At 39.9% G+C, this 26,888-nt stretch overlaps 1 protein-coding gene across 1 annotated transcript in view; it reads left to right on the forward strand.

The window, feature by feature from the left end:
* The window catches only part of LOC131069764 (uncharacterized), a 71,653-nt gene extending 65,272 nt beyond the window's left edge, over nucleotides 1-6,381 (forward strand). Inside the window, exons 4-11 of the mRNA XM_058005314.2 lie at nucleotides 347-367; nucleotides 760-889; nucleotides 971-1,445; nucleotides 1,589-1,641; nucleotides 5,502-5,564; nucleotides 5,647-5,736; nucleotides 5,850-5,909; nucleotides 5,996-6,381. Of these exons, the coding sequence (XP_057861297.2) occupies nucleotides 347-367; nucleotides 760-889; nucleotides 971-1,445; nucleotides 1,589-1,641; nucleotides 5,502-5,564; nucleotides 5,647-5,736; nucleotides 5,850-5,909; nucleotides 5,996-6,127 (1,024 nt within the window). The 3' untranslated portion in view covers nucleotides 6,128-6,381. The remainder of the gene's footprint in view (nucleotides 1-346; nucleotides 368-759; nucleotides 890-970; nucleotides 1,446-1,588; nucleotides 1,642-5,501; nucleotides 5,565-5,646; nucleotides 5,737-5,849; nucleotides 5,910-5,995) is intronic.
* Nucleotides 6,382-26,888: the final 20,507 nt, after the last annotated feature.

Raw genomic sequence — 26,888 nt, forward strand, 5'->3', positions numbered from 1 at the left:
AAAACATCATCCTTTCAATGAGCGTTGCTTTTCCATAAAATAGGCTTCGCTCGTGCGATTCATAGATCTTCCCTTCACTGACATACCTTATTCCCTTCTACGCTCTTGGGCCGCTTTATTTAAGATATAATTATGAGTCTAAAAAAGTCAAGTATTAAATAGATGGTGACTAGTGAGGGCGCTTACCAATTGACAGCCGCCATCTGACATTCTTAACCATTGATTTAAAATTAAAAAGACAGGTGACGCGTGATTACGATGGAAAAATTGAGAGAAGTTCACGAACGTGCTTTCTTTGTGGCACGCCAAACTGGTTTCTCCGGTCGATTGTTCTGGAGATTTAAAGCTTAAAAACTTCGAAAATAGGGTAATTTCTTGCACTCTTCCCGTATTCCTCTCACTCTCGAATTCGAATTTCCATCTCCTATACAAACTTCTGATGTGATGATAATCGATTTTAAAGCGAAGTCGATTTCCCAGAACCACAATCTTTCTTTCGCTGTTTTTTTTTTCAATCACCAGCTGTCCTCTGTGTTTCGTTTTCCACTGCCAAAATCCCCATTGCCATATTAAAGAAATCGATTGTTGCTCTGCCTGCTTTACTCGCTGTATGATTGCTCCATTCGCTTTTTCCATGCTCAAAATGCAACATTTACAGGCAAATTCTCATCTTTTATGCAATTCATGCGATAAAGAATTAGGGTTTATTAGGTGTAACGTTAACGTCGCACAATTTCTTTACTGTGACGAATGTGTCAGAGCTCAGAAATTCCATCCTGACCATGCTTTCCTACAAACTTGGGACAAAGATATATTCCTTGAATCTTTCACGGATTTCTCATTGGAAGGAAGCGATGGAGGAATTTTGAGGGCACATAAGGCCATTCTGGTATGTTATAAACCCTCGCTATTTACAAGCCCCAATCTTTTACCCTGTTAAATATTATACTGATATGTCACTTTTTGGCAGGCAGGGAAGTCCAAAGTTTTCAAGACAATGTTGAGGGCAGGAATGTCTGAGTCTGCGAGCGGTAAAGTGAAAATATCAGACATGACAGCTGGAGAATTGCGTCCGTTCGTTAATTTTCTGTATACAGGCAGAGTAAATCAAAGAAACTTGGAATGTCATGGCGTTGCACTTTACAGGGCTTCTCATAAGTATGATCTGCCTCTTTTGACGGCTATATGTGAGCGTTTTCTTCAATTTAATGTTTTTCGAGATGTTCGTGGAGTTTTTGAGCTTGCTGTAAATTATGGAGTGGAGAAATTTCAGGAAGCTGTGTTGCCTTTTATTTTCAGCGAAGGTTTCGTTGAAAGCAACCCGCCCCCTTTAGTGTTGAAAACGGTGAGAGCGGCTTCCAAGTTCGAATGCTTTACCGATTACCGAAAGAAGAATTTAAAAGTCGTACCTTTTCTTATGGAGCTCGCATATTACCGAATTGCAGGTACGCCTTCAAAATAGTCTGAAGGAAGTCTATTTAAAGTTTAATATTAGTCATTTATTTATCTTCGGTTTTTCTTTTCTTTTCAGATCATAAATCATTTTATTTAAAATAAAAATAATTTTACTTTGTGCTTTGGTATGTAGATTATCTTGATGATCCACATAAGGGGGTGGAAGAACAAAACAAAATGTTATTGGTAAGTTGAAAGCCACTTTCTTTGTGCTTATGTTTAATATTCTAGCATTCTATTATATCTTAGATTTTTTTTTTTTATCCATAATGGGCCGAGACCAGGTGGAAGGTTGGTGGCCAGAGTGTAGGCTTGCCGAGGCTTCGCCAAGTTTCCTTTAGTAGTACGTTGACTCCGGACCCACCATCAACAATGGTGTTCGTAAGCTTTTGTCCCATTATATCCATCTCTACTACTGCGGGTTTCTGTCCGACGCCCACCGCGAGTAGCATAGGATTCATGGCATTCGTACTAGATTCCTTCATCGGGTTTGTACCAGATTTTGCCATCATTTGGTGTTTCCGACCGAGGGTAGTGTCCTCGGTTACATTTGTCAGAGCCATCCTTAACTGTGGCATGGTTTGTAGAAGGTCAGACACCCGTACGGGTATTGTGGTTTGTAACATCTGCTTGATGATAGTTTTCTTTGGTTCTGACCGGACTGGTGTATCAGCAGCCAGGTGCGAGGCCCTCCGCTCTCCAGCCATTGCCCGTTCAATATCCGCCCTTGCCTCCTGGAGCCTTTCTTTTTCTGTGCGAGGGTCCAGGTACATAGCTTTCTTGTTTTGCAACCTTGTGATTGCCAGTACGTCTTCTCTTGATCCCTTCACGTTGAGCATGTTCACCCCTTTTTGCTTTGGACAATCTATGTCCTCGTGATTTCCTGGACCGCACCATCTGCACAACAAACTTACTGCATCACCTCCGTTTTGGCATTCTCGGGCAAAGTGACCCCATTCGTTGCACTTCCTGCATTGAATCATGGGTCGCTCCTTCCTGTCGTATTGAATTCTGTTTCTTGGTGTGTTATTATTGGATCTATTGTTACCCCGCCGATTGTTTCTGTCCCCTCTAGGGGAGGCGTCAGAGTTTGCCGTTGGCTTCGGAGGTGTCACCGGCGGTGTGGCTTGGTCGGGTTGGGCGTAGAGCACTTGTGTGCTCCGTGCTTTCAAGTTGTACGGGCATTCCTTAGTGGAATGTCCCATTACTTGGCAGATGTCACAGAAAACTTTGTGGGGACAACTTCCTTTAGTGTGTCCTTCAGTCTTGCAGTCAGTACACCATAGTTATTTTCCTTCCCTACCACTTTCCTTGTCACCTTTTAACTCCTTTATCATCCTCATCATATCCTTCGGGAGTGCTTGCATGGTTTTGGATCCTCCATCGCTGTCTTCGTCCGTGTTGTCACCATCGCTCGCCCGTCGTTTCCCCCGGGATGTCTTGTTTTCACTTTCAATATCGATGGCGCGGTTGTATGCTTCATCGTACGATGGTGGAGGGACCACTTTCATCGTCCTTCTCAAGGATGGTACCAATCCTTCCACGAACCACCGCTTCTTGAGGCCATCCGCCGGTTGGTTCTCCATTTTGTTAAGTAGTTCCCTCAACCTTCTGTTATATGCGCGCACACTTTCGTTTTTTCCTTGTTTGGTGTTGTAAATTTTTGCCACAATTTCGTTGTCATCTCATAGGAGTTTGAATTCTTCCTCGAAGGCCTTCTTCAGATTGCCCCAAGACGTTTTATGCTAAGCATCGAAGTCTGTGTACCAGTCAATAGCTATTCCTTGCAGAGTGGCCGGGAATGCCTTCACCCAGTAGTTCCGGTCGTCCTGGCCATTTGCTTCCCAGATGGTGACGCATGTCTTGCAATGTCGTACGGGTTCCTCTAACCCGTCGCCCATGAATTTTGGGAGTTTCTGCTTCTCCGGAGTGTGTGCCATTTTCTGTATGGTTTTATGCAGTGCCTGGAATTGGCTATATGCCGGGAAGGTACTATGTGTCCGGGAGGTACCGTATGCTCCTGGTCTGGTCGGGGCCCTGTCAACCGGACTTTGGTCACCTTCGCTTCTATAGTCCCTCCTTCCCGAGGTTTCTAGATTTGACCTTCCTATTTTGATGCCCTCTGACAAGGACAAATTTTTAATTCCAGACAACGTTGCTTCAAAAATAGTGACGATTTCCTCATGCAGGTCTCGTATTGCCTCCTCTCTTTGTTCGGAAAATTCCGATTGGGTGCTTTGTGATTCGGCTCTGGAGTCTTCTTCACTTGACGTCAAGTGGGGCCTGGTCGGCGAGATCTTCCTCCGCCATGTCTAGAAGTGGCAGGTTCTTGGCGACCTCGGCCAACTCCTTCCACGTACACGGTTTTTGCCTCTCCTGAGTACGACTTCGACTGACACTCCGACTTCTGCTGTGTTTCTTCGGACTCCTCGAGTTGGCAACCTCCCTTAGTCGCCGTCTCCTGTCGACCTGTTCTTTTATGCGGAGAGATCTTCGTAGAGTTCCCTCGTTTACTCCTTCGGCAGTAGTGGTATGTCTGTCTTTGTTCAGCCATAGGGGCATCAAGTGCCAGAGGTACGGTGTCGACTAGCCTTCCTCTCCTCTTCCTACCTACGACTCCGTCCCTCGTACCGTCGGAGGACTTGTTGCCGCCGAAGTTCCTTTGCCATCTCCTCCCTTCGGTCTTGGAGTGCAATCAGATTTCTGGCGAGTAACCTTGGAATACTCCCGAGTAGGTCAAAGATGGGTGTGCTGACGGTGAGTTCACCACGTACCGTGCCTTCCGAGATGGCTCTCTCTCGAGCCTCTCCTGCATGTACTGCGTGACCGACACGTCCCACAACTCCACCAAGTCTGTCGTCAATTGATCCTTTCGTTCCTCTTCTGTGGTACTCTCTTCGTGCGTGTCGCTGTTTAGGACAATTAATTGCTGGTTAAATGGCCGACCCATTAATTGCTTCCCCCTGCCGCCATAGTTATCTCCAGGTTCGTTCAGGCAACGGCCCCAAAATGTTTAGTCCTAAATGTATGGTTGGTGAATAATCAGATAACATAGTAATCCCCACACGTACCAAATATTCATGTAACATAACAATTGTACATCACAACATAAATGACAATGATACTAATTAGACCAGAAAAGTTATATCTTTATTCCAGTGTCCAGAATTGTCCATACATCATCCCCTGCTGAGGTTCCAACCAAACAATATAAAGACCCGACGGTTGGTCAAGTTGCCAACCGTCACCAACTCCCAACTACCCGACGGGAACCTCTCGGTGACAAACATAAACATAAAAACAACATAACACACTCATAAATATTATTCTTACTAACATACGTTATTTACCCCTAACAGATGGTCATGATAAAATCTTTGGTGAATAAAAAAATTGGCATTGATACTCATGTAAATTTCAGCAAGTTCATTTAATTCTATTTATTAAATTTTATTTTGAAATGTAATAATAATAAAACTAGTAAGAATTATTATGATGAAAATTCAGGATCAGAGTGTTCACACCATAGTTGAAAAACTTTGCGAGTACTTGCGGGTCATTTGCTCAGCCAAGTCACTTGCGGAAAGTCTCGCAGACATAAAAACCCAACGTTTTTAATGTAAAATTAATACTATGAGACATGAATTTTCAATACTATGATGTTAAATTAATACTATTATGACTTAAATAGTTTTCTATTAATATATGTTTATTCTAATAGAATTAAAAAATAAATTTATTGACATTAAATTTATATATATGTGTTTTTGAAGAATATTTAAAAAAATATACTTTCAAATGTTCAATAAAGTTGCCGAGTTTTTTTGAGTCTCGAGTTTTTAAAATATTTTGTACTTGCCGAGTCATTGCCGAGTCCGAGTTTTTCAACTATGGTTCACACTACTCGCAACACTACCCTAGCCCCTTATTTTATGACATTGTTGAGTCCACTAGCATGTAACCAATAAAGAAATATAACTATTAAATGTGAAAAGTTGAGCCTTATATGAATAGTTTTCTCATACCACAATTTGGATGTTCAATAGTTTGATGCTGGACCTTCAACATCAACACCTTGCAGCAGTGGTCGCCGACGAACTTTCACCCAGGTAACTTTTATTCATTAATGGTTTTGTAAACCAATGTTAGGTAGTTTTGGTAATTGAACAACATTTGTTGTTTCATTTTTAGAAGTTGACATCAAATACTCCTCCTGATGTTCGTGCCACATTGGACCCTGGTGTTGCTGCAACAGTAGCAAGTTTTGCTCCTTTGACAGAGGTATGAGACATATTAGTAAATTTTACATTAATTTAATTTTTTTATCGATCTATTATTGAAAATTTTAATGATACTCAAATGTAGTTTAATTGCTTTCTTGATGCTTGCTATAGGGGCTTGTGACTCCAAATCATGAACGTGCCCCTGTTGTGGATGAACATCATGATATATTTGTATGCGATAAGTGGTTATTTTGTTATATGTCATTCTATAATTCAATTTCTATATATATTAATGCCTATACTTTTGATTATATTAGATGGAGGTTAAGAGTAGTCTAGAGAGGAGGATGAGTGAGCACATTCTAAAGACACCGACATCATATGCATCTCCATCTAGTCAACACTCAAAGGTAGCTCGCGATCTATTTCCTTCGCCTAGCGGGAAATGAATAGATTAGGGTCTTTTGTTGCATGCATATGTGGTTTTTTTGAACTTATGTTTTGTATTATGTATATGTGACATTTTAGGTCCATATGGCTTTTTTGCAAGCCCATATGACTTTATTGGATATATTTTATACTTTTATCGACATATAACGTTGTATGGCTTTATGGTTGTTTGGATAATGTACCATTATCCATATTTTCACTATAAACGATTAATTGAATAAATAAATAATTACACAAAGTTCATTGGTAGTAACTGCAAAATTTTTACAAATATCCTAGGCCTCTTTAAAGGGGCAGCCCCCTCTACTTTAAACAATATTGGTAACACAAGCATGTGAGTTATTGAAGTCCTTATCAGATATATCATGGATGAATTTGAGATCACAAGAATTTGGTAACACAATGAAAGTAAATATTATTATATTGCAACCATAAGGAAATTTGGTAACCGTATGGATGAATTTGAGATCACAAACATTGGCTAATGCACTATTCATTGCATATTATTCCTTCTTTTGTAGGTTTTCATGTAGAGTGCTAGGAAACCGACAAACTTATTTGATTACATCATCTAGGGTCCACTTACTTATATGGGCTAGGTTAGGACAAGTCGTTTATGTCTTAATATTTAATTTGCAAGCAAGTTTGTGAGTGCTACATACATTGAGATGCATGATCATTTTAAGAGTCGCATGAACTCCAAATTTGTGTTAAATGCAATGGTGAAATTTGTATGTAACTATACTAATTAGTTTTATGACTACTCTAAGGAAATTTATTGCTACAATTACATATCTACAAATGGTGCAATCTTGTGTAAGAGGCCCTTTCCTCTAGACTCTACACATCTCTATACACACATATTACAATACATTCATCTTATTCAATGATCATTTTTCAATGCTTTCCTGATATTTGAAATCAATAGCATAAATATTCTTTGTGGAGGATTTACCACTTGTGCAATGTGAAAATGTACATCATTCTCCTACATGATTACATGGTTTTTCCATATATCTTTCACATGATGGCTACAAACACCATTATCATTTTTGTAGGAATTGTCGCCCATGTTGTACCCACTTTCATTTAAGCCATGAGTACTGTGTAGAATGTAGTAGATATATTTGTGGTGTGGTTGGTAAAGCTCATTATTATTATAGCCAATGACATATACTGGCTTAGAAAGTTAAACTCACTTCACACAGTAAATTTAAAAGCAATATTGTTGTCTTTCAAATTCAAATTTCATTACCAGAATTGATAGAGATCTGTTACAAATTCCTAGAATGCTCAACAAGATTTAAGTGCTAAATCTCAACTGTTAATATCAGTAGCCTTCAAATAACTTTCAGAAATCATACAATTGGCAGAAAGAATGATTACAGTCTTGAAACAAAACAAGATGTGATAAGAACCTAACCGTCTGATCTACCCTAGCATCCATTCCATTTCTTGGAGGCCCGTGTTATCAATTTGGTCTTGCTTTGCACGTGTCAAAGACACATTACAAAGGAAATCACTACGTGGTTGAGGGTTGGCACATGCTTTGTGATTCATCCTTGACCATCAAAGAAATTAAATTGATTTTGGCTCGTCGTTGGGAACAAAGCTTCATACCTCTTCCACCTACCTAAGATATTTTCTCTAGGTATGACTTTGCAAATTGCACTATGATTGGTGTGACTGGTATTTTAATGTTGTAAGCTTCCACAAGTAATTTGCCATTTCCTTCTATGACTGTGTACCTTCTCTGTTTCCTTCAAACTGAAATAGTTGTGTAGGAATAATAAGAGAAATGTAAACTGCTAATCTTTTTGCTCAGAAGAGTTAACGATGCAAAGTAAGGGCTACATTCTACCTTGTAGTCAGATCTATAGGATTGTCGTCCAGCAGACCCACGTGCCCAGGGCAAATACACTTTCTTATCTAATCATGCCAAATACTAAGCCCTCTACCTCCTTAAATAGGAGATTGCTAATTTCAACAACATGTTGGCCTAGGTAGTGTTGTGATATATTCACACATCGCCCCATTGCGTTTTTCGCTTTCTAGGTTAGTCCTCTTAGCTTAGTTGTTAAGTTGTTGAATCTTTGCTATTAACCTTTTGTTTGTGGTTGCTCAGGGGCTGGCCAAGTCTTTCTCTTTGAGATGAAGTGAGGTTTAACATTCCCTTTGCCCAGCCAAGGCATAATCCCTCCCACTTCTCCCGATCCTGTCAATGGGTGCCCAAACCCAATCACTCGCATTTCCATTTCCTTCCATTTCCACCTCACCTAACACTCTTCATTTCCATTTACCATACCTTCTAACTCACCTACCTAACCCTCTCCCCATCCTAGTATACTCATCCACACCTTTCATACCCCATGCCTTAACCTCCTTCACATCTCTACATAACCTACCACTTCCATGTCCCTTACCTTACATCCCATTTTCTAACCTATACCATTACCTACCTGTTGATGTGTTTTTTATGCACAAAACATTTTAGAATAAAGTACCAAGGTAATTTACCCTCTCTTGAGCAAAATCACCTCAGATGCTAAGAATGAGATCAACTAAAATGATTCCAAGGTTTCTACATGTCAGGTCTTGACGAGTGGGTAAGTTCAGTGGTTGATGTGAATAGCTGTGTTTCACTTGGGGACTTACGCAAATGTTTGGATTATCATGAATGATGTGGAATAGGTGTGTTGACAACTTAAGATTTATCAATATGGCTCTGGATTTACTTCTTACTAAAAAAGGGGGAAAAAGAATAGGGTTTAGGAAATCTATTCTAAACCTAAGAATGTAGGAAATGATGAATGGATTTAGTGGAATCAAACCAGGCAAGGTCTCACAATCAAGTATTGACACAAGCTTAGTGCAATCGTTTAAGGTATACTTAAAGATTTTCAGGCTATCACCATCAAACGTAGACACCATCCAAGTTGATGCTTGTCAACGGACGCATAATAGTTGAAGTTATGCTTACTTAAATTCTAGTTGACCACACAAGGCGCACTTACCAGCGGCAAGAGGCTAGTGGTATGGATTAAGAATTCCACACAAATAAATTCAACAAATCTTCCACTCAATCTAACATACATGAAAATAAATTCTAATCTAACTTGGAGGAATTGAGAACCATGAATGCAAATACAACACTTGAAGAGCAAAATCACCAACAATTGAACAATGATTAGGATTCAAATAGCTGTAGCATATACCAACAATTCTACAAAAACTCTCTTACAAATGAGAGACAAGGGGGCATATATAGAGTCTCTTACAAAATGGATGGCCTAGATTGATCTAAGATCAACGAGCGAGATCATGCCAACAAAACCCTAGAATTGCCTTAATTAGGGTTACATAAAAAATGGCGCCACCAACATATGGCCCAATGAAAAGATACCTAGTCATCGTATAGGGAATCTTCTAGAAGATTCCTCCCTGCTTCTCTTTCTCTCTCCTAGCATACTCCAAGAGTCTAGCCAATATTGAATCTAACTCCTCCATGGAAATGCTAGGCAAGGCATCTTGCTGTAAATCAATCACGTCCAGTGAATCCGAGCAAGCATTCAAAGTGTTCTCCCATTCTGGCATGAGCTTTTGCGAACTATGAACATGAATCAACAAAGAGACCAAGTCATCTATCCGACTCTTCTTCAAAGAGTCCAACTGGCAAAAATACATAAATTTCATCTTGTCTCTTAATTCGGCTAAGTGTAAACCACTAGCATCACTAACATCAACACCCAATAATTCCTCAATCAAGGCAAGGATCTTCATCTGAATGTCCTGAATTAATCCTTCCATCTCCATGCAACTCGATTGGGTGCTGTCATAAGTTGATTTCTTCATAGCTAGTGAACAATACCAACCATGGAAATCGTATTTGTCTCCACTGTGCATAATGTTCTCGCTGACCAAGGTGGAATTAAGAATCTTCTTCAGTGCCTAGAGGCGTGGAATGGTCTTGTCTTGAATAGGCCAGAATTCTTCCCAAACTCCCTCAAAATACTGGATTTTGAATATAAGTCCTGTTGTCCTATCATATGCATGAACAAACTGAGTAAGGAAATCATCTGCCTGCTTTCTTGTGCTTTCAATCCACTTTTCCACCTTTGAGTGTGTACCTCTCGCTACCTCGCAGTGTGAATGTATTCCATGGTCAATTGCAATAGGGGAAATAAGGGTGGGATCTCCACGCCTTGTCCCTGCAATATACTCTCTGAGTCTAATATTTTCTTCTCTGTACCTTTCATTCTCCACAACCGCTCTGTTTAACCTTGCATTGATTGCGTGGAGGTTTTCACCAATCTCCTGGAATTCCTGCTTTCTGGATGTACGACCAAGGGCGACTGAAGTGATCTGGAAATCCATAGGAGTAGCAATGTCTGCTGTCACGCCTGCAATAGGAACAACAATCTGCGCAATTCGCATTCCTGTCTCATCTCTAGCTATGTGCGACAAAATCTCCGCTCTCTTGGGCTCCTTCCCTTTAGCACTCCTAGGTAGGTAGTCATCAATATCATCAATAGGCTGCACCTCTATCATTTGTTTACTTTTTTCCATACTTCTCATCAACCATTCAAGAATAGCGGCCATCTCCATACCATCATCAAGACATATTTCTCGATCAAGTCCTTTCAATGCTGAGATAACATCCTCATTGTCATTAGGATTATCCCTGGTCCAATCATATACGTCATTTCCCAAACTAACTTCCAAAAGGACAGTAGGGGATTCCGGCTGATCATTATTCTCATCAGGAGGTGCAGATGTCGCTGTGGCATGGAACTCCTGAATATTCTTTGGTAGTATCACTGTGTTGGAAAACTGCTGAGTCTCCTTATTCTGTTTTGTTACTTCAATCACTTTGATTGATGAGACATTGGGAGGGGGTGAAGGAATGATAAGTGGAATGATAGTCTTCTGTTTCTTCTTCACATCCTCAATCTTCTTCCCTCTGGCCTTGACTTCTCCTGGCGTGTTTTTCCTTCTCTTGGGAGCTTGACTCTCTTCGTCTGCATGAATCCTAACATCACTGATAGTCCTCTGATCATCTTCGGAAGTAGACTCTTCCAGCTTCATCTTTTCATAAGTGAAGGGAACACCCATGTCAACTAACTTATTCATTTGTATATCCACCCATAGGCGGGAGAAATTCAAGACCTCTCTCATCAATACATTCAGGTCAATCTCTTTTGACTTTGACCAATTAGGCAATAGGATTGCCCTCTTCATTTCACTCTCATACTGTGGATGTGTATGATCTCTATCATCTAATACCTGATCAGGAATGAGGAAAAGTCCACACTTCCTCATGAAATCCACTGACATTCTGGACCACATTCTTCTCTTCACTGCTTGCTCGTCTATCAGGTTAGCCCAATAATCTTGTATGTCAATCTTATGAGTGAACTTCTCTCCTCTGATCCTTCCGACCTTCTTGTCTGGATCGAATCTTTCTCTCTTCTTATATGTAGCAAATCGATAGAATGCAAGCTCCTCACTCGCAGTGTTGGCGGCTATGGTGGATTGACAAACCTCTGACGTCTTCCCAACTGAAATAGGGAATGTCATACCTGTTCTGTGCTTCTCTCTCTGGATAACATCGAACTCTAGAAGCTGTCTCACCACTTCCAACAATATCATTCTGTCGGTTGGATACCTAGGAAGTTTGTAGGGCCTAGATTGAAACCCATGAATCCTGAGGTATGTGAAAGTGGGAAACTGTATAAACCACGATCCATATTTTTCTATTAACTCTGTTGCCTCCTTGGACAATTTTTTGTGGATTGTGCCTTGCAACATCCGTGTGATGTACATAGTGAATGCATCATTCACTCTCTTATAGTCTTCAATTCTATGCATACTTAGTTGGGGGTAGCATTCATAACTTTTGAATTGTCCTTGCTCATTCCCGACTTCACCTTTGCATATTAATCCTCTGTATGAAACAAATCGTGCAAGCAGGTATACCAGGTAAGAAGTCATGGCGAATGACTTGGACCGCTCTACATTCCTGAGCTGAAAATCCAGGTTGTTACTTATAATCTTGGACCAATTCACTAGTGTTCCTCTAAGACAATCTTGGATGAGGTAGAACATCCATCCATCAAATATTGCTCCCTGCGGCATCCCCATCACTCTGTTGAGTAGGAATATCAAATCACTATATTTCTCCTTAAAATCTATGCACATAAGTGTCTTGGGAGCCTTGGAATGATGAGACCTAGGCTCAATGATCCACTCTTTGTTAATTAAATTCTTACATACACCCATCTTCTTCGTGTATCTTTCTGCATAATACTCCTTGGTTACATCCTTCATGTTTGTTCCGCGTGGAATTCTAAACACCTCAGCAATGGCATCCTCAGTGAGGTAGGCGATGACAACACCCTTTGGACTCTTGATCATTCTTGTGAGAGGATCGTAACATCGTGCACACTCCAGGATCGGCAAACTGCACTGTATGGACTGTGGAAATCCAACGGCATGGAAAATGCCACTCTTCATAATATTCGCATATGCTGGGGAAGGAACCTGATCTCTGACTCCGAACATCCGACGCTGCATCTGGTCGAAGTCCAGGAAATGCATGTTTGTATCAGCGATCTCCTTCCATCTGGATGAAATCTTAAACTCTGGATAAAATCCAGTCTTCAGCGTCTTTAGTAGTTCTTTCCTTTCCTTATATCCCGACTTTGACATCGCACCTGTACGAAGCTCAAAGTTAGACTTAGGAAAATAATATTCGTAATAAAATTCCTGACTTTCTAAAGATTTAGCTAATTTAGAGCATGGAGTCAGGAAAATAATCCATACACTTGGTAAATTTTAGCAATTAAGTTCAAAGTGTGACAACACTAAGGCATGGAAGCCTTCCATAAAATTCATTTAATACCTCCTTATGCTTAGAAAATATGCAAGCTAGAAATGCAAAGGAGTATACCAGATTGATGATGACTAAGGAAAAGTGTGAAAGGTTTGTGTTTTCACACAATGAATGCCTGAAGACACCTTTTGCAGTCAATAATGGAGGTCAACAATTCTGAAGACAACCTGAAAATCATACTTTTAAAACATGTTGTAATCTTCAAAATGTGCATAATCCTGATAAAAATCAGTTCTAATGATCAAAACAATCATTTTTTGGAATGTAAGTATGGTTGGTAAAAAATTTATTTCTGAGGACAAGTCTGAAAACTGAATACTTCAGACTTACTAGCACCTTGCAAGGTGGTTTAAATCCCTGAAAATGATGAAAAATGGCTAAGGAAACCGCCCCAAGCAAAATCGCCAAAAATGGTTAGGTGGCTGGAAATGAAAATTTCTGAAGACAACCGTCTAACAATGGAGTTTCAGACCTGCAACAGCGATAAAATGGTCTAAAAAAATGCACAAAAAACTCCATAAAACACCTCCAAATGCTAAATGTTTAAGTTGGAATTGGCTGGGCAATAAAAACTTAAGTCTGAAAATTAATGGCAGCCATTAATGGAGGTCAAAATCTGAAGCAAACCTCAGATTTGAAGCGAATCAGCAGGCTGGAAATGATGGCAGCCAACAAGAATGCACAAAAATCATCAAAATGTGGCACCAAATCACCTCCCAAGCAAAATCGAATTTTTCCAACTATGGCGCCAAAATGGAAATCTAAAAATGTTGATAATGACAGCTTAGATCTACAGTAGCAAGGATGGCAACAATCTGAAAAAAATCGGCCAAGTTGGGATTGGATACCCAAAACACAAAAAATTGCCTTCCTTAGCAAAAATCAAAATTTTCAGAATTCTGAAAAATGTTGTTAATGGTAGCAATTTGCAGCAATGAAGGTTTGAACAACAAGCAAAAATGGTGGAGGAAAAAAATCGCCTAAGTCTGCAAACATGAAATTGCCAATTTTCACCAAAAAATGCTAAAGTTTGAAAAAAATCGCCAAACTTAAGCAAAATCGAAATTCTAAAACTGGTTTTTAATGGCAGCCAAGAGGAATAGATCAACAAGCTGGAAAAAATGGAGGAAAATAAATCCTCAATCCCACACTTCACAAAAACGCCTTGCGAAAAAAATTCGCCCAACTTGGAGAAAAATCACTTTCATGGAGACACCTGGCAGAAATAATAATAAAATAATGCTAAGTCTCCTCTCATATACTTGCTTTCACCTCACACTTTCACCACACAAGCAATGTGGGATAAAACACTTGTATAAATACTTGCTTGGTGAAACCCTAACTTGCTTCTAGAAGGTTCAAATATTAAATGATTATTGCAAGTTATTAAATTTGCTTTTAAATTTTAAATAATCATTAATAGTTATTTAAAAGCAATTAAAATGGGGCTTACTTATTAAAATATTGCAAATTAAATCCAAAATAAGTCTCCAGGGAAATTCGATATAGGTTGGGATTGAAAAATCCCCTCAAAAATCATTAAAATGCCAAAATTTACCCCTTAAGGGAAATTCGACCCATGCTTGGACAAAAATCCATGCTCAAATTCATTAAAATGCACACAAAAAACCTCCCAGGGGAAAATCGATATGAGCTTGGACAAAAATCCAGACAAAAATCTACTCTATTTGCAAAAAATCACCCTCAGGGGAAATTCGATGGCAGTCTAGATTAAAAAAAATCCACACTCTAAACTCACTTGACTTGGAAAAACCTCCCTGGTGGAATTTCGACCTCAGTCTGGATGAAAATCCGGACTCAAAATTCTTCAAAATATTCCTAGTGGAAGATCGATCCCTATTTGGATGAAAATCCAGACAAAAATCCTTACAAATGCTTTCAGGGGAAATTCGATCTCTGTTTGGATGGAAATCCAGACAAAAATCCTCACTTAGTTGTCACAAAAATCCTGGTGGAAAATCGACCCAGGCATGGAATCATCCGCACTTCAGTCCGCACTCTCGGTGGAAAATCGATGGCAGTCTGGATAAATCTTGACACTTAGCCAAATTTTAGCACTTCTAGGGGAAATTCGACCCAGGTATGGATAAACAGTGGGGGAAAATAGTAGCCAGTATGGATTTCAGGGGAAACCCATGTGTAGTGTGGATTTTGAGTAGGGGAATGGGTTGGGAAGTCTGGAATGTGAGGGGAAAAGCACCTCTAGCAAGGAAATTGACCCTTTAACCCTTGGAATAAGGATTTCCCTTAGGATTTTATCATTTTAACCACTCAAAATCACTTAGAAACATTAAATTTACACTGGACTTAGGCTAATTTTCCACAAATATGAGCGAAACGCTAGGAAAATATTGGAATAAAGTGTGAAATCAACTTAAATAATACCTTAGGAGTGAGAAAACAACTCCAAAAGGTCTGGCAATACCTTGGCACTTTAAAATCACTGATGCGCGTGTTTAAAAACACGTTAACGCTCAATAGGTCTACACTTAGCAAAAAACTTAGGATCATTAAAATATCAACGTTTTACAACTTGATCCTATGACTTCAAAAACCCTAGACGACACAAGGCATGATCAAAACTCCGAGACCCGGGCACGGGAAACGCAAAATTGTCCACTAAGCAGCCAAAACCCTAACCTAACAACGCAGAAAGCCAGCAAAGAGGGGGTCCCCGTTAGCAATGGGGCGATGTGTGAAAAGGTCACAACACTACCTAACCCTCTCCCCATCCTAGTATACTCATCCACTACCCTTCATCTACATTTACACCTACCTTTACTCCCACCTACATCTTCCACCCTCCTATCTCCATACCCCTTGGCCTACCACATCCTAACCTCCCTACCTACTTAATTATTCCCATTTCCCACCTTTATTCCTAATTACCTTCTTCCTACCCACACCTTTCCATCTTATCATCTACCCCCATCCTATCCTACCCATATCCTATCCCTACCCTAACCTACCACCCTACCACCATACCCTTTTCCTTTACCTACCACACTGCACCCAAACCCTTCCTTAACATCTCCCTCGATCCTGTCAATGGGTACCCAAACCCAATCACTCCCATTTCCATTTCCTTCCATTTCCACCTCCCCTAACACTCTTCATTTCCATTTACCATACCTTCTAACTCACCTACCTAACCCTCTCCCCATCCTAGTATACTCATCCACACCTTTCATACCCCATGCCTTAACCTCCTTCACATCTCTACATAACCTACCACTTCCATGTCCCTTACCTTACATCCCATCTTCTAACCTATACCATTACCCACCTAACCCTCTCCCCATCCTAGTATACTCATCCACTACCCTTCATCTACATTTACACCTACCTTTACTCCCACCTATTTCTTCCACCCTCCTATCTCCATACCCCTTAGCCTACCACATCCTAACCTCCCTACCTGCTTAATTATTCCCTTTTCCCACCTTTATTCCTAATTACCTTCTTCCTACCCACACCTTTCCATCTTATCATCTACCCCCATCCTAGCCTACCCATATCCTATCCCTACCCTAACCTACCACCCTACCACCATACCCTTTTCCTTTACCTACCACACTGCACCTAAACCCTTCCTTATCATCTCCCCCCCGTCCTTTATCCGCCTTCCTAACTCTTACCTCCCACCGCAACACTTCCTATAACCCCGTATCCACTTTCAATTACCCCTTATACCTCCCACATCCTAAACCTCCCTACCCCTCCGTAGCCCCACGTATCTCCTATTTCCCTTCATTATCCACACCCTTATGTCTCCCTTTCTTTCCAACAGCCCATTCCCCCTCTTTCTCCACGTAGCAGCTCCCCTTAACATTCCCTTACCACTTCCCCCATATTCCTCTCATCATCCTTCCTATTGTTGAAATGTGGCGACTGATTAGCAAAGTACTGTACACTCAGCACGTATCCTCGCCGGGGTCCGGGGCCGAGCCGGGCTGGGCCCTGGGCAGGGGTTTGGGGGCGGTAGCCCCCGAGAAAAGTGGGGGTTCAGGGGCGGGAGCCCCCGAGAAATTTTTTTTTTGGTATTTTTTTGATGAAAACCGACATTGTAATAAAACCCTAAAAAGGCCGACTTTGTTTTTGCCCTAAAAACGCATGTTATAAGCGGCTGGGATGCTTAAGGCATTGTAAGGTTGATGTACTGTTTTTGCTGGATAATAAGAAAGATTGGACAGCTGTGTATGGTGGACGTAACCCATTCTGGGTGAACCACGTTAAATCTCTGTGTTATCTGTGTCCTGTTTTATTTCTTTATCTTTTGTATTTAAATCTGCATATAATTGTTAGTTCATATTTGCTTCGGATCTGCTTGAAACACTAACACCTATAACCCCCCATATCCACTTTCAATTACCCCTTATACCTCCCACATCCTAAACCTCCCTACCCCTCCGTAGCCCCACGTATCTCCTATTTCCCTTCATTATCCACACCCTTATGTCTCCCTTTCTTCCAACAGCCCATTCCCCCTCTTTCTCCACGTAGCAGCTCCCCTTAACATTCCTTTACCACTTCCCCCATATTCCTCTCATCATCCTTTGGGCCCCACACACACTCAAAAATGAAGAATCAAACAAGATTTTTAAGGACTTTCCTTGCTGGGACCTACCAAGCTTTGGCCTGGGGATTTTAAGTGTTTTTAATTACCATGCCACATATTGCTTGGGCCCCACCAAACTCTAAGGTGGAGAGTTAAAAGTTTAAGATATTTTTCTTTTAAGAAAAAGAAAAGAAGAAAGCATCCACCTCACCGTTTCCTTGCAAGGTGTGGAGTTAATGATAAGAAAGCTGGCCCTTGAAATTAAAGACGTGTCCTTTAGACCAAAACCATTTGGGATTTAAATTCAAATAAAGTAAATCAAAGCAAATTCAAAATCAGAGTATAAAAGAGCAGAAGCAAATAACAACATAAAGGAGCAAATCCGTATTAGAAATAAGGGAAATCAGATTCGAAATTTATTTCCAGATTTGAGAAAACATTGTTCTCTTTCTAGTATCTTGATTAAAATATGTTTGTTTCCAGGTCAAATGGGAGCAAGGATGCATGGAGCATGGAACGAAGGAGATCAATCAAGGATTCAGGTTTCACATCCAATACAGGGGGAGTAAAGAACTCAGAAATGCAAATTTTAACAAGGAAGAGTGGTGGATATCCATACAATTCAATCACAGATTCAGCTCAATTCAGATCTAAGTGAATGTCATGTGTGAATTCATATCATATAGGCTGCATCTATACAATGGGATCAACTTTCAAAGAAGAAAGTGACCTTGATGAGTGCTTGCTCAGTATAAGTCCAAGATTGTACGAATGAAGCTTACAAAGCTGCTTCAAAACAGATTACACAAACCAAGCCTTAAGGACCGATTTCATGAGGAGCAATTAAGTGATCAAAGTTGATCAATTTAATCATCTGCTACAAATAAAGCACCAAATTGATGGAGGTTGGTAAATTACTAAGAAAATTGCTCATCAACCTGAGATCATGAGGAGTATTCGAACGATGTAAGAGGAAGAACTATAACTACACTTGGAAGGGAAGATGAGGCTCACCGAGTTAGCAAGCAACAAAAGAAGAAAGGAGAAATTCGCTTAGGTACCTCTCCAAGGTACGGGAGCGAACTAAGATGGATCAATACTTTGCTTGCAAGTTGGAATGAAGTCTTGTCCTTAGGACCTCCCAACGTCTCTAGCGATATAACTTTGATATTTTTTGATGAAAATGGAGCTAAGAACTAAGGAATTTGACTGAAAAGCTCAAATTCGCTCCTGTACCTCTCAAAGGGACCGGAGCGAATTCTTCTAAAGCCTCCCTCTTGCTTCCAATTTGAATCAAACTCATGCTCCGAAGCCTTGATTAGAGAGAGATTGACTTAGACATGCCTTGAAGGTGTATTAAAACAAACTTTGATCATAAAGTAATAAAGAATTTGAGCCAAAATGCCAAATTCGCCCCTGTACCTCTCAAACGGACAGGAGCGAATTATCTAAGAGGTCATGTACCTTGCTAAGGTACCCAAGCGAATCTGCTAAAACATACTTTGCTCCCAAATTCCAAGCAGAAGTTATCTCAAGGTGCTTTCCTAGGACGATCCAAAGCTAAAACAACATGAGCAAGGAAGAGAAATGAGTATTTTGTCAAAGCCTAAGACATATTTGCCAAATTCGCTCATGTACCTCTCAGAGGGACAAGAGCGAATTGACTAAGAAATCCAGCGAAGGTGTTAAAACTTGATGTTTGATCCAAAATTTCGATGCATAAAAACCTTAAGGTGATTTATTAGCATAGACCACGGCTAAAGCAACGTGAATGGAGGTGAAGAATGAGCATTTGATCAACATCTAAGCTTCTTGCTTCCATTTCGCTCCTGACCCTTCCAAATTTACAGGAGCGAAATCCTTGAAAGGTCCTAATTTCTCACTCAAGCAATTGGACGAATCTTGTTAGGGAGCAAATCGACTTGATCATGATAGAAGGAGGATTCAAAAGCTAGGTTCAAGGTGAAGTATTGAGGAGATGAAGTATTGAGGAATGAAGCGTGAATTGAATAAAAAGAAGAATTTCGCTCCTGACCCTTCCAAAGGTACAAGAGCGAAACCTCTTGAAAAGGAGTGATTTGCTAGTAAAGATGTGTTAAAAGACTTCTTGAAGGTCATTTTAATGTTCAAAACATTCTAAGTATCTTGGAGAACATGAGTATTGAGTGTGCTTTCATTTGAAAGGCGAGAGAACTAAGAGCAACCCCTAGTTCGCTGGTGTACCTTCCAAAAGGTACAGGAGCGAAAAGCATTGAGGATGAGTAATATGCTAATGATGGTGTGTTGTAATTCTTCTTCATGGTGGTCTCAAATGTTCAAGCATCCTATACTTCATGTAGATCGTGAGAACTAAGCTTGCCTGCATCAAATATTGATGAAAATTTGACTTATATCCTAGCTCGCTCATGTCCCTCTCTAAGGTACCAAGGCGAAATTCTATTAAAGGCAATTGCATTATGGTAAAAAAAAAACTAAAAGATCAAGAGAAGACTAAGTGCAAGTCAACCGAGAAACATTTGATGCATTAATAAACCAATCTCACTTCGGCGGCAAAAGCAAATTCGAATTTTTAAATAGAAGTCGGCCAGCACTAAGAGGGATAATTTACAATTTTGTTTACACTAGATCAAGTCGGCCTTGCATCCCAAAGACATGTCTCTACCCTAGGCCACATATATAAAGGATTTCATTAGATCATTCTAACATCAAAACAAAACAACATCTTTTCCATCAGCGAATTTTGTAAGCAGCTCCAACAGTCAGCGAAAAGAATTCAATCATTAGCAAGGCAAATTTATCAAAGAAGCAATAATATCATTCTCGCAAAGGTGAAATCTGACTTTGAAGGTGCATACTTGATGATCAAGGAAGACAGATCTCATCATTAGACAACTCAAATTCACCCTTAGACAATAAGGATACTTCTTGGACGGTGAATTCACTTATCAAAAGGATGAATCTCCCCTATAGAAACACATATCAGACCTACAAATGTAGAATAAGAAATCAAGTCAAAGTGGGAGTGTATAAAGGTTATATATCATGTGAGATTGATACCCATTTGTTTGTTTTGCAGGAAGCAAGGAAATAAATCAAATGGACCAGGTTAGAGGAAGATTGGAGTAAGGATCTAAAGGAAGAGATCATGCAATCACCCTAAGGCAAGCAAGCAAGGATGGAAGAAGGACCCAGCTACATCAATAATTCTCATCATCATCATCACATTAAGCAACTGAATAATGTTGAGTATCAAGAGATATCTCTCAACATCCCTTCATGATGATGAATCAACTCAAGTCTACAAAGCGCGAGATTGAGGTGGCATCCCAGTCACTATTTCACCAATTCGAGGGTTCCACATCAGCATGTCTAGATACAATGTACCTGACTCACCAATGATGGCACAAACTTCGAGGCACCTACCTCTTACATCTATTGGTCCACATTCATGGAATGTAATTTTCTCATTGGCTAAGGAGAGTTTGTTGTAACAAACCCTAATTAGGGTTTTCATCGTAAAATCTTGGCCATTGATCTCAAATTGATCTGAGCCATTGAATTGTATTGAGAGCATTATAAAAGGCTCAAGCTCTTCATTTGTAAAGGTTAATAGTTAATAGTTAAGAGTTAGCTAATAGGAGTTAGTAGCTAGAATAGTGAATAGAATAGCAATCAGAGTAGATTAGGAGGAGAAGGCAAGAAATTGTTGCCTAAATTGTAAATGAACTCCATTTTCATTGAAGTTATGGTGAAATGTGTCGTTTCTTTGCAATATGCATGGTCTTTTGTTGAATCTTCATTTTAGATGATAGATAATTAGATTGAATGAAGGAAGTTATTGAATGCACTCGAGTGGAATCCGCTTAGTCCAAACCACTAGCCTCTTGCTGATTGTAAGGGCGCCTTGTGTGGTCAACTGACATTGAATAAGCTTAATCTTGAGTTGTTACACGTCTATTGTTAATGCATTAACTTGAATGGTGATCAATGTCTGATGGTGTAACGATTTGAACATCTCCAAAATTCCCTTAGAAGATCGCACCGAGTTGGCGTCAGATTGTTCAACCTGATGGTGAGACCCAGCCCAGTAGGACTCCACCTAGTCGTTCATCCATCTTCTTGCATTCTAGGTCTTAGATATTCTTCAAACCCTATGACTTTTGATATTTCTTTATCTTCCAGCCAGTAGATAAGATTCAAGTTCCAGCAAATTGAACGCTCGGGCAGTCGAATGTAAGTCCCCTTGTGATTCCAGCAAAATCACATCATACCACAAGAGCTTATCCACACGTAGAGATCCTACATACCAGAACCTTGGAGTTGCCCCGATTGATCCTTAGGCGAAATCTTCAACATTCGGGGAAACTTTGTTCAAGAGAGGATAAGATACCTTGGTATTTTATTCTGTGTTCGCATGTGCATGAAAAACACATCAACAGGTAGGAGGAAACTGACCCTAAGTTGGCTAAAGGTAAAGACAAAAATCGAAAATTTAAATTTATTCACTAGGTTTGCCCAAAGAGCCATTAAAATTGGAAATTAATAATAGTTACCTTCATTTATAATTTCCACTTATTACCAATTCGAAAAATAAATCAAAATCAATGGGTGTTAAGGAACACTGCTTGTGAAAGGCTGTCCGACCAACCCCCTCAATTTGGGTTCATCATAGTCCTCCCATCTCTTAATTTCTTGTCCTCGAGAAATTTCAGGTTAGGATGTTCAAAAATCTCCCCTCCCTCTTATGTTGCATCTTCAGGTGGGAGCCCCTTCCATTTCACCAAATACTTAGGAATCACCTTGTTCCTTATCCTCCTCTCCCTCACATCCAGCACTGTCTTGGGCTCAAGAATCAATTTGCCTTCATACTCTAATGGAGGTAGCTCTTGTGAAGGAGTAACTTGCTGTCCAAGAGCCTTCTTAAGGCACAAAACATGAAAGGTGTTGTGAATTCTACTATTAGCTTGAAGTTCCAACTCATAGGATACCTATCCTATCTTTCTTATCACCTTGCAGAGCCCACAGAAACGTAGTTTCAGCTTCTCTTCTCCATTTGTCTTGATTGAGGATTGCCTATAGGGTTGTAGCCTTAGAAATATCATATCACCAACTTCAAAGGTCCTCTCAGTTTGGTGTCTATTAGCATATAGTTTCTGCTGATTTTGAACTTGTTGTAAATTCTCGTTAAGAGACTCTAAAATGTCTCTACTTTGCTGCACCATATCTTTAGCATTGGGTGCCCTACTATCGGTAAGAAGCAAATCCATAAATGAAGTAGCTTCATAACCATAGTGTTTTAAAGGGGGTCATACGAATTGACATCTCATGAGTTGTGTTGAAGCAATATTCTCCAAAATGTAACTATTTGATCCACGCTGTTTTCTATTTTGTAACATAATTTTTCAAATATCCTTCTATCCACTTATTCACTACTTCTGGTTTCCCATCAGTTTGTGGATGATAGCTAGTGTTGAGGGTTAACTTGGTACCTGCCAAATGAAAGATCTCTTGCCAAAACATGCTAAGAAACTTGCTGCCTTGTCACTTACAATTTTTTTTGGCAACCTATGAAGTCTAAAAATTTCTCTAAATAAGAGATCTGCCACTTGAGCTGCTTTAAATTCAGAAGATATAGTGTGAAAATGAGCATATTTTGTAAGCCTATCAACCACCACATATAAACAGTTCCTACCTTGAACCTTTGGCAGCCCCGTGATGAAATCCGTAAATATGCTTTCCCATTTCTAATTTGGAATGGGTAGAGGCTGCAACAATCCAGCTAGGAAAACATGCTCCACCTTATTTTGTTGACTTTGCTTACATTCTCTAACATGTTGCATTACATTCTTTTTTCAAACATTTCCATGAAAAGTATTCCCTTGTTTGTATGTTTTGTAGAAGCCCGGCTGACCAGCAAGCGGGGTGTGATGACATGCCTTCAAAATCTTTTCCTTCATCTTGGACTTAGGAATGATATACACATGATCTTTGTAGAGAATAAGCTCATTCACTACCTTGATTCTATCATCTTTCACTTTGTCTTCCAAGACATCTTTAGCAAATGAATTCTTAACATACTCAGCTATGACCGAGGTCTTCCAATCAACAGATATATGTGTTATAGAATACAAATGAGACTTTCTAGAAAGTACATCAGCCATTGTATTGTTATTCCCCTTTACATACTCCATATCAAAATCATAGGCTTGAATTTTATGCACCCATTTTTGATGCCTATCGTTCAAATTTTTTGGTTAAGGAAATTCTTGAAGTTGTTATGATCCGTTTTAACTACAAACTTTCCACAAACCAAGTATTGCCGAAATTTAGTTAAAGCATGCAATATGGCCAACATTTCTTTGTCATAAATTGAGAAATTACACTTAGTCTCCCAAAGTTTCCTGCTCTCATAGGCTATAGGGTGTTTATTTTGCATTAAAGCAATCCCTATTCCTTCCCCCGACGCATCACACTCTTAAGACAAAAGGAAGTAAAAAATTTGGAATTGCCAAAATTGGGAATGAGCTCATTACCTCTTTGAGGTTGTCAAAAGCTTGTTGGGCTGTTGGATTTCATGAAAATGCCCCCTTCTTTGTTAAATTGTTAAAGGAGCTGCGAGTCGTTAGAAGTCTTTCACAAATCTTCTATAGGAGCTACAAAACCCTACAAATCCCCTCAAATGAGTCAAATTACTTGCTCTAGGTCAATCGTGAATTGCTTTGATCTTCTCCTCGTCCACACTAACCCCTTGTGCACTGATTTTGAATCCCGAATACAAAATCTTAGTCAACCCAAACTTGCACTTGGAGGCCTTGGCATAGAAAGAATGCTGCTCAAGTATGCTTAGCACCTCGTCAAGGTGTTTTAAATGATCTTCCCAAGTCTTACTATAAATCAGAATATCATCAAAGGAGACCAAAACAATTTCCTCAATTATAGGATAAATTCGTGGTTCATACATGATTGAAGAGTTGCTGGTGCATTGGTTAGTCCAAATGGCATTACCAATAACTTATGCACATCCTCATGTCACCTTATGCACATCCTCATGTCACCTTGATTTGGTGGTACCTCGAACACAAATCAATCTTGGACAGGTACCTTGCTCCATGAAGCTTGTCAATTAATTCATCAATCCTCGGTATGGGGTAGCGATTCTTGATAGTTATTTTATTGAGTGCTCTATAGTCGATTTACATCCTCATGGTTCCATCTTTCTTCTTGACCAGCACTAAGGGCTGGAGCTAGGCCTTATCAGTCCCATATCCAAAAGGTCCTTGATTGCCTTTTCAATCTCCTCCTTATACACCTTTGGATGACGATATGGTGTGGTCATAACTAGCGTTGCTCCTTCCTCAAGTTCAGTTATATGCTGGAAACCTCTATTAGGTGGGACTCCTGGGGGAATGTATTCGAACACCTTAATGCTTACCCAACATAGACTGGATCTCGACATTGTTGAGTCCCTTTCTATTAGACTGGGTATCAATAATGAAGCATTCCGCTGCCCATGCTACTTGATCCTTGTGAAAAACTCATTCCATCTTCTTAGCTGAAACTTCTATAGGCCCATTTAGAAAATCTTCTTTGTGCATGGAAGAATTGTTCCACTTGCAACTTCTACATCAAACCCCTCAATTTCCTTAGTATTCAATCCCAGCCTCTTCACTACTTCATCAACATAGTTATAGGTAGACCCACTATCAATGAGGATTGTTACCTTTTGACCCTTCAAGATGCCTCTAAGGCGGAAAGCATTATATCGTGGTGTTCCTGAAAGTGCTGCAAGTGTACCTTCTGAAGGTCTTTCTCCTTGGTGTAAATGCTCCATCTCTTATACCTCATTTCCAGGTTCAGCTTCATCACTTTCTGTATCTTCATCAGAAACTACCTCTATGTAAAGTATTTTCTCTTTTGCCCAAACACCTATGCCCTAGTTGCCAAGGCTCATGACATGTAAAACATAACTTCTTCCTTCGTAGCCCATTCTTAGATATTTCAACTTGATTTGGCTAGGGTGGTGATGCCTTGGGAAAGATATGTTCTTCTGGAATGGTCTCTTGGACAAAATAGGAGATTGTTGGCATTTTGATGATGTTTGTACTTAGTTGTGATTGTCATTGATGGACACACACTTATTTGCTGCATGAGTTATTCTCAACCCGTAGTATGTGATGTATTGTTCAAACCGGTATTATATGCCATTGTCTGCATAATCTTTGTTTGTAGAAGACTATCGGTGTTTGCAGAAGGAGCTTACCGGTCAAAGCATGACCGAGGCCCTCAAGCGGTAGAAGGACCCCAAGTGGCAGCCAATCTGTTTAAAGATCGGAACACTATGTTCCAGTTTACCAATCTTTGTTTGTAAACCGGTAATCGGTATACTTGGTTTTGTTAACCGGCAAACATGTAAAGTGTGATGAGTTATCATGTAATGTCCCCACTTTAGCAGTTGACCAAGTGTGTGTGCGTTAGCCTTGTTCTACATGGTCCCGAGGGCTAACGAAGGGTTTAAGGGGATCCTGGAGTGTTTTGGCCTAGCCATTTCCAGTTTGGGCCAAAACGAAGTTGATTTACTCAATTTCAGGCATACTTACTATTTTTAGTAAGTTAGCAGGACATAGTGGAGGCCAGTTTTGGTGTTTGGATTTGATACTCCTGGTGAGAGCTTTCCGACGAGCTTTCACTCGCATTATTCGGAGTTCGATTGCTAATACATTTTAATGCCTGAAGTTTTATTAAAGTAACATTTAATTTAATTGTAAAATATTAAAGTGTTACTCTAATATTTATTTTATGGGGATCTGTACCCAAGGGAGACATAAGTGAATATTTTAATATATGTTTTATATTGCTCATCTTTTATCCCACATTGCCCATGAGAGTTGAGTGGACCCTTGGAAAATGAATAAAAGAAAGCGTTTGTGGCTTCATTAGATATGTTGAATATGAGAAGAATTGGTATGTGTGAGTTGCAGATCCGTTCTTGGCATTAGAGGACGTCTATCCTCTCTTGTGACATTCTAGACGTCATTCCCCTGGGGTTTGGCCTTTGGAATCCATTGCTATCAGCTTCATTATCAAGCAGATTGGGTGCATTTCCAGCTACAGGCAGATTTAATGTTTGTTCATATCTTCTTCCCTACTTGTCCGATGCTTATGCCATTTTGAGGAGATGATTTTATGAAGATATTGGACCTGTTGAAGGCAAATTAATATTGCTGCAACACTATTCACGTGGTTACTATTCACGTGGGTACTATTCACGCGGGTACTATTCATGTCACTG

Source organism: Cryptomeria japonica, chromosome 4 (genome assembly GCF_030272615.1).
Source record: "Cryptomeria japonica chromosome 4, Sugi_1.0, whole genome shotgun sequence".
NCBI lineage: Eukaryota > Viridiplantae > Streptophyta > Pinopsida > Cupressales > Cupressaceae > Cryptomeria > Cryptomeria japonica.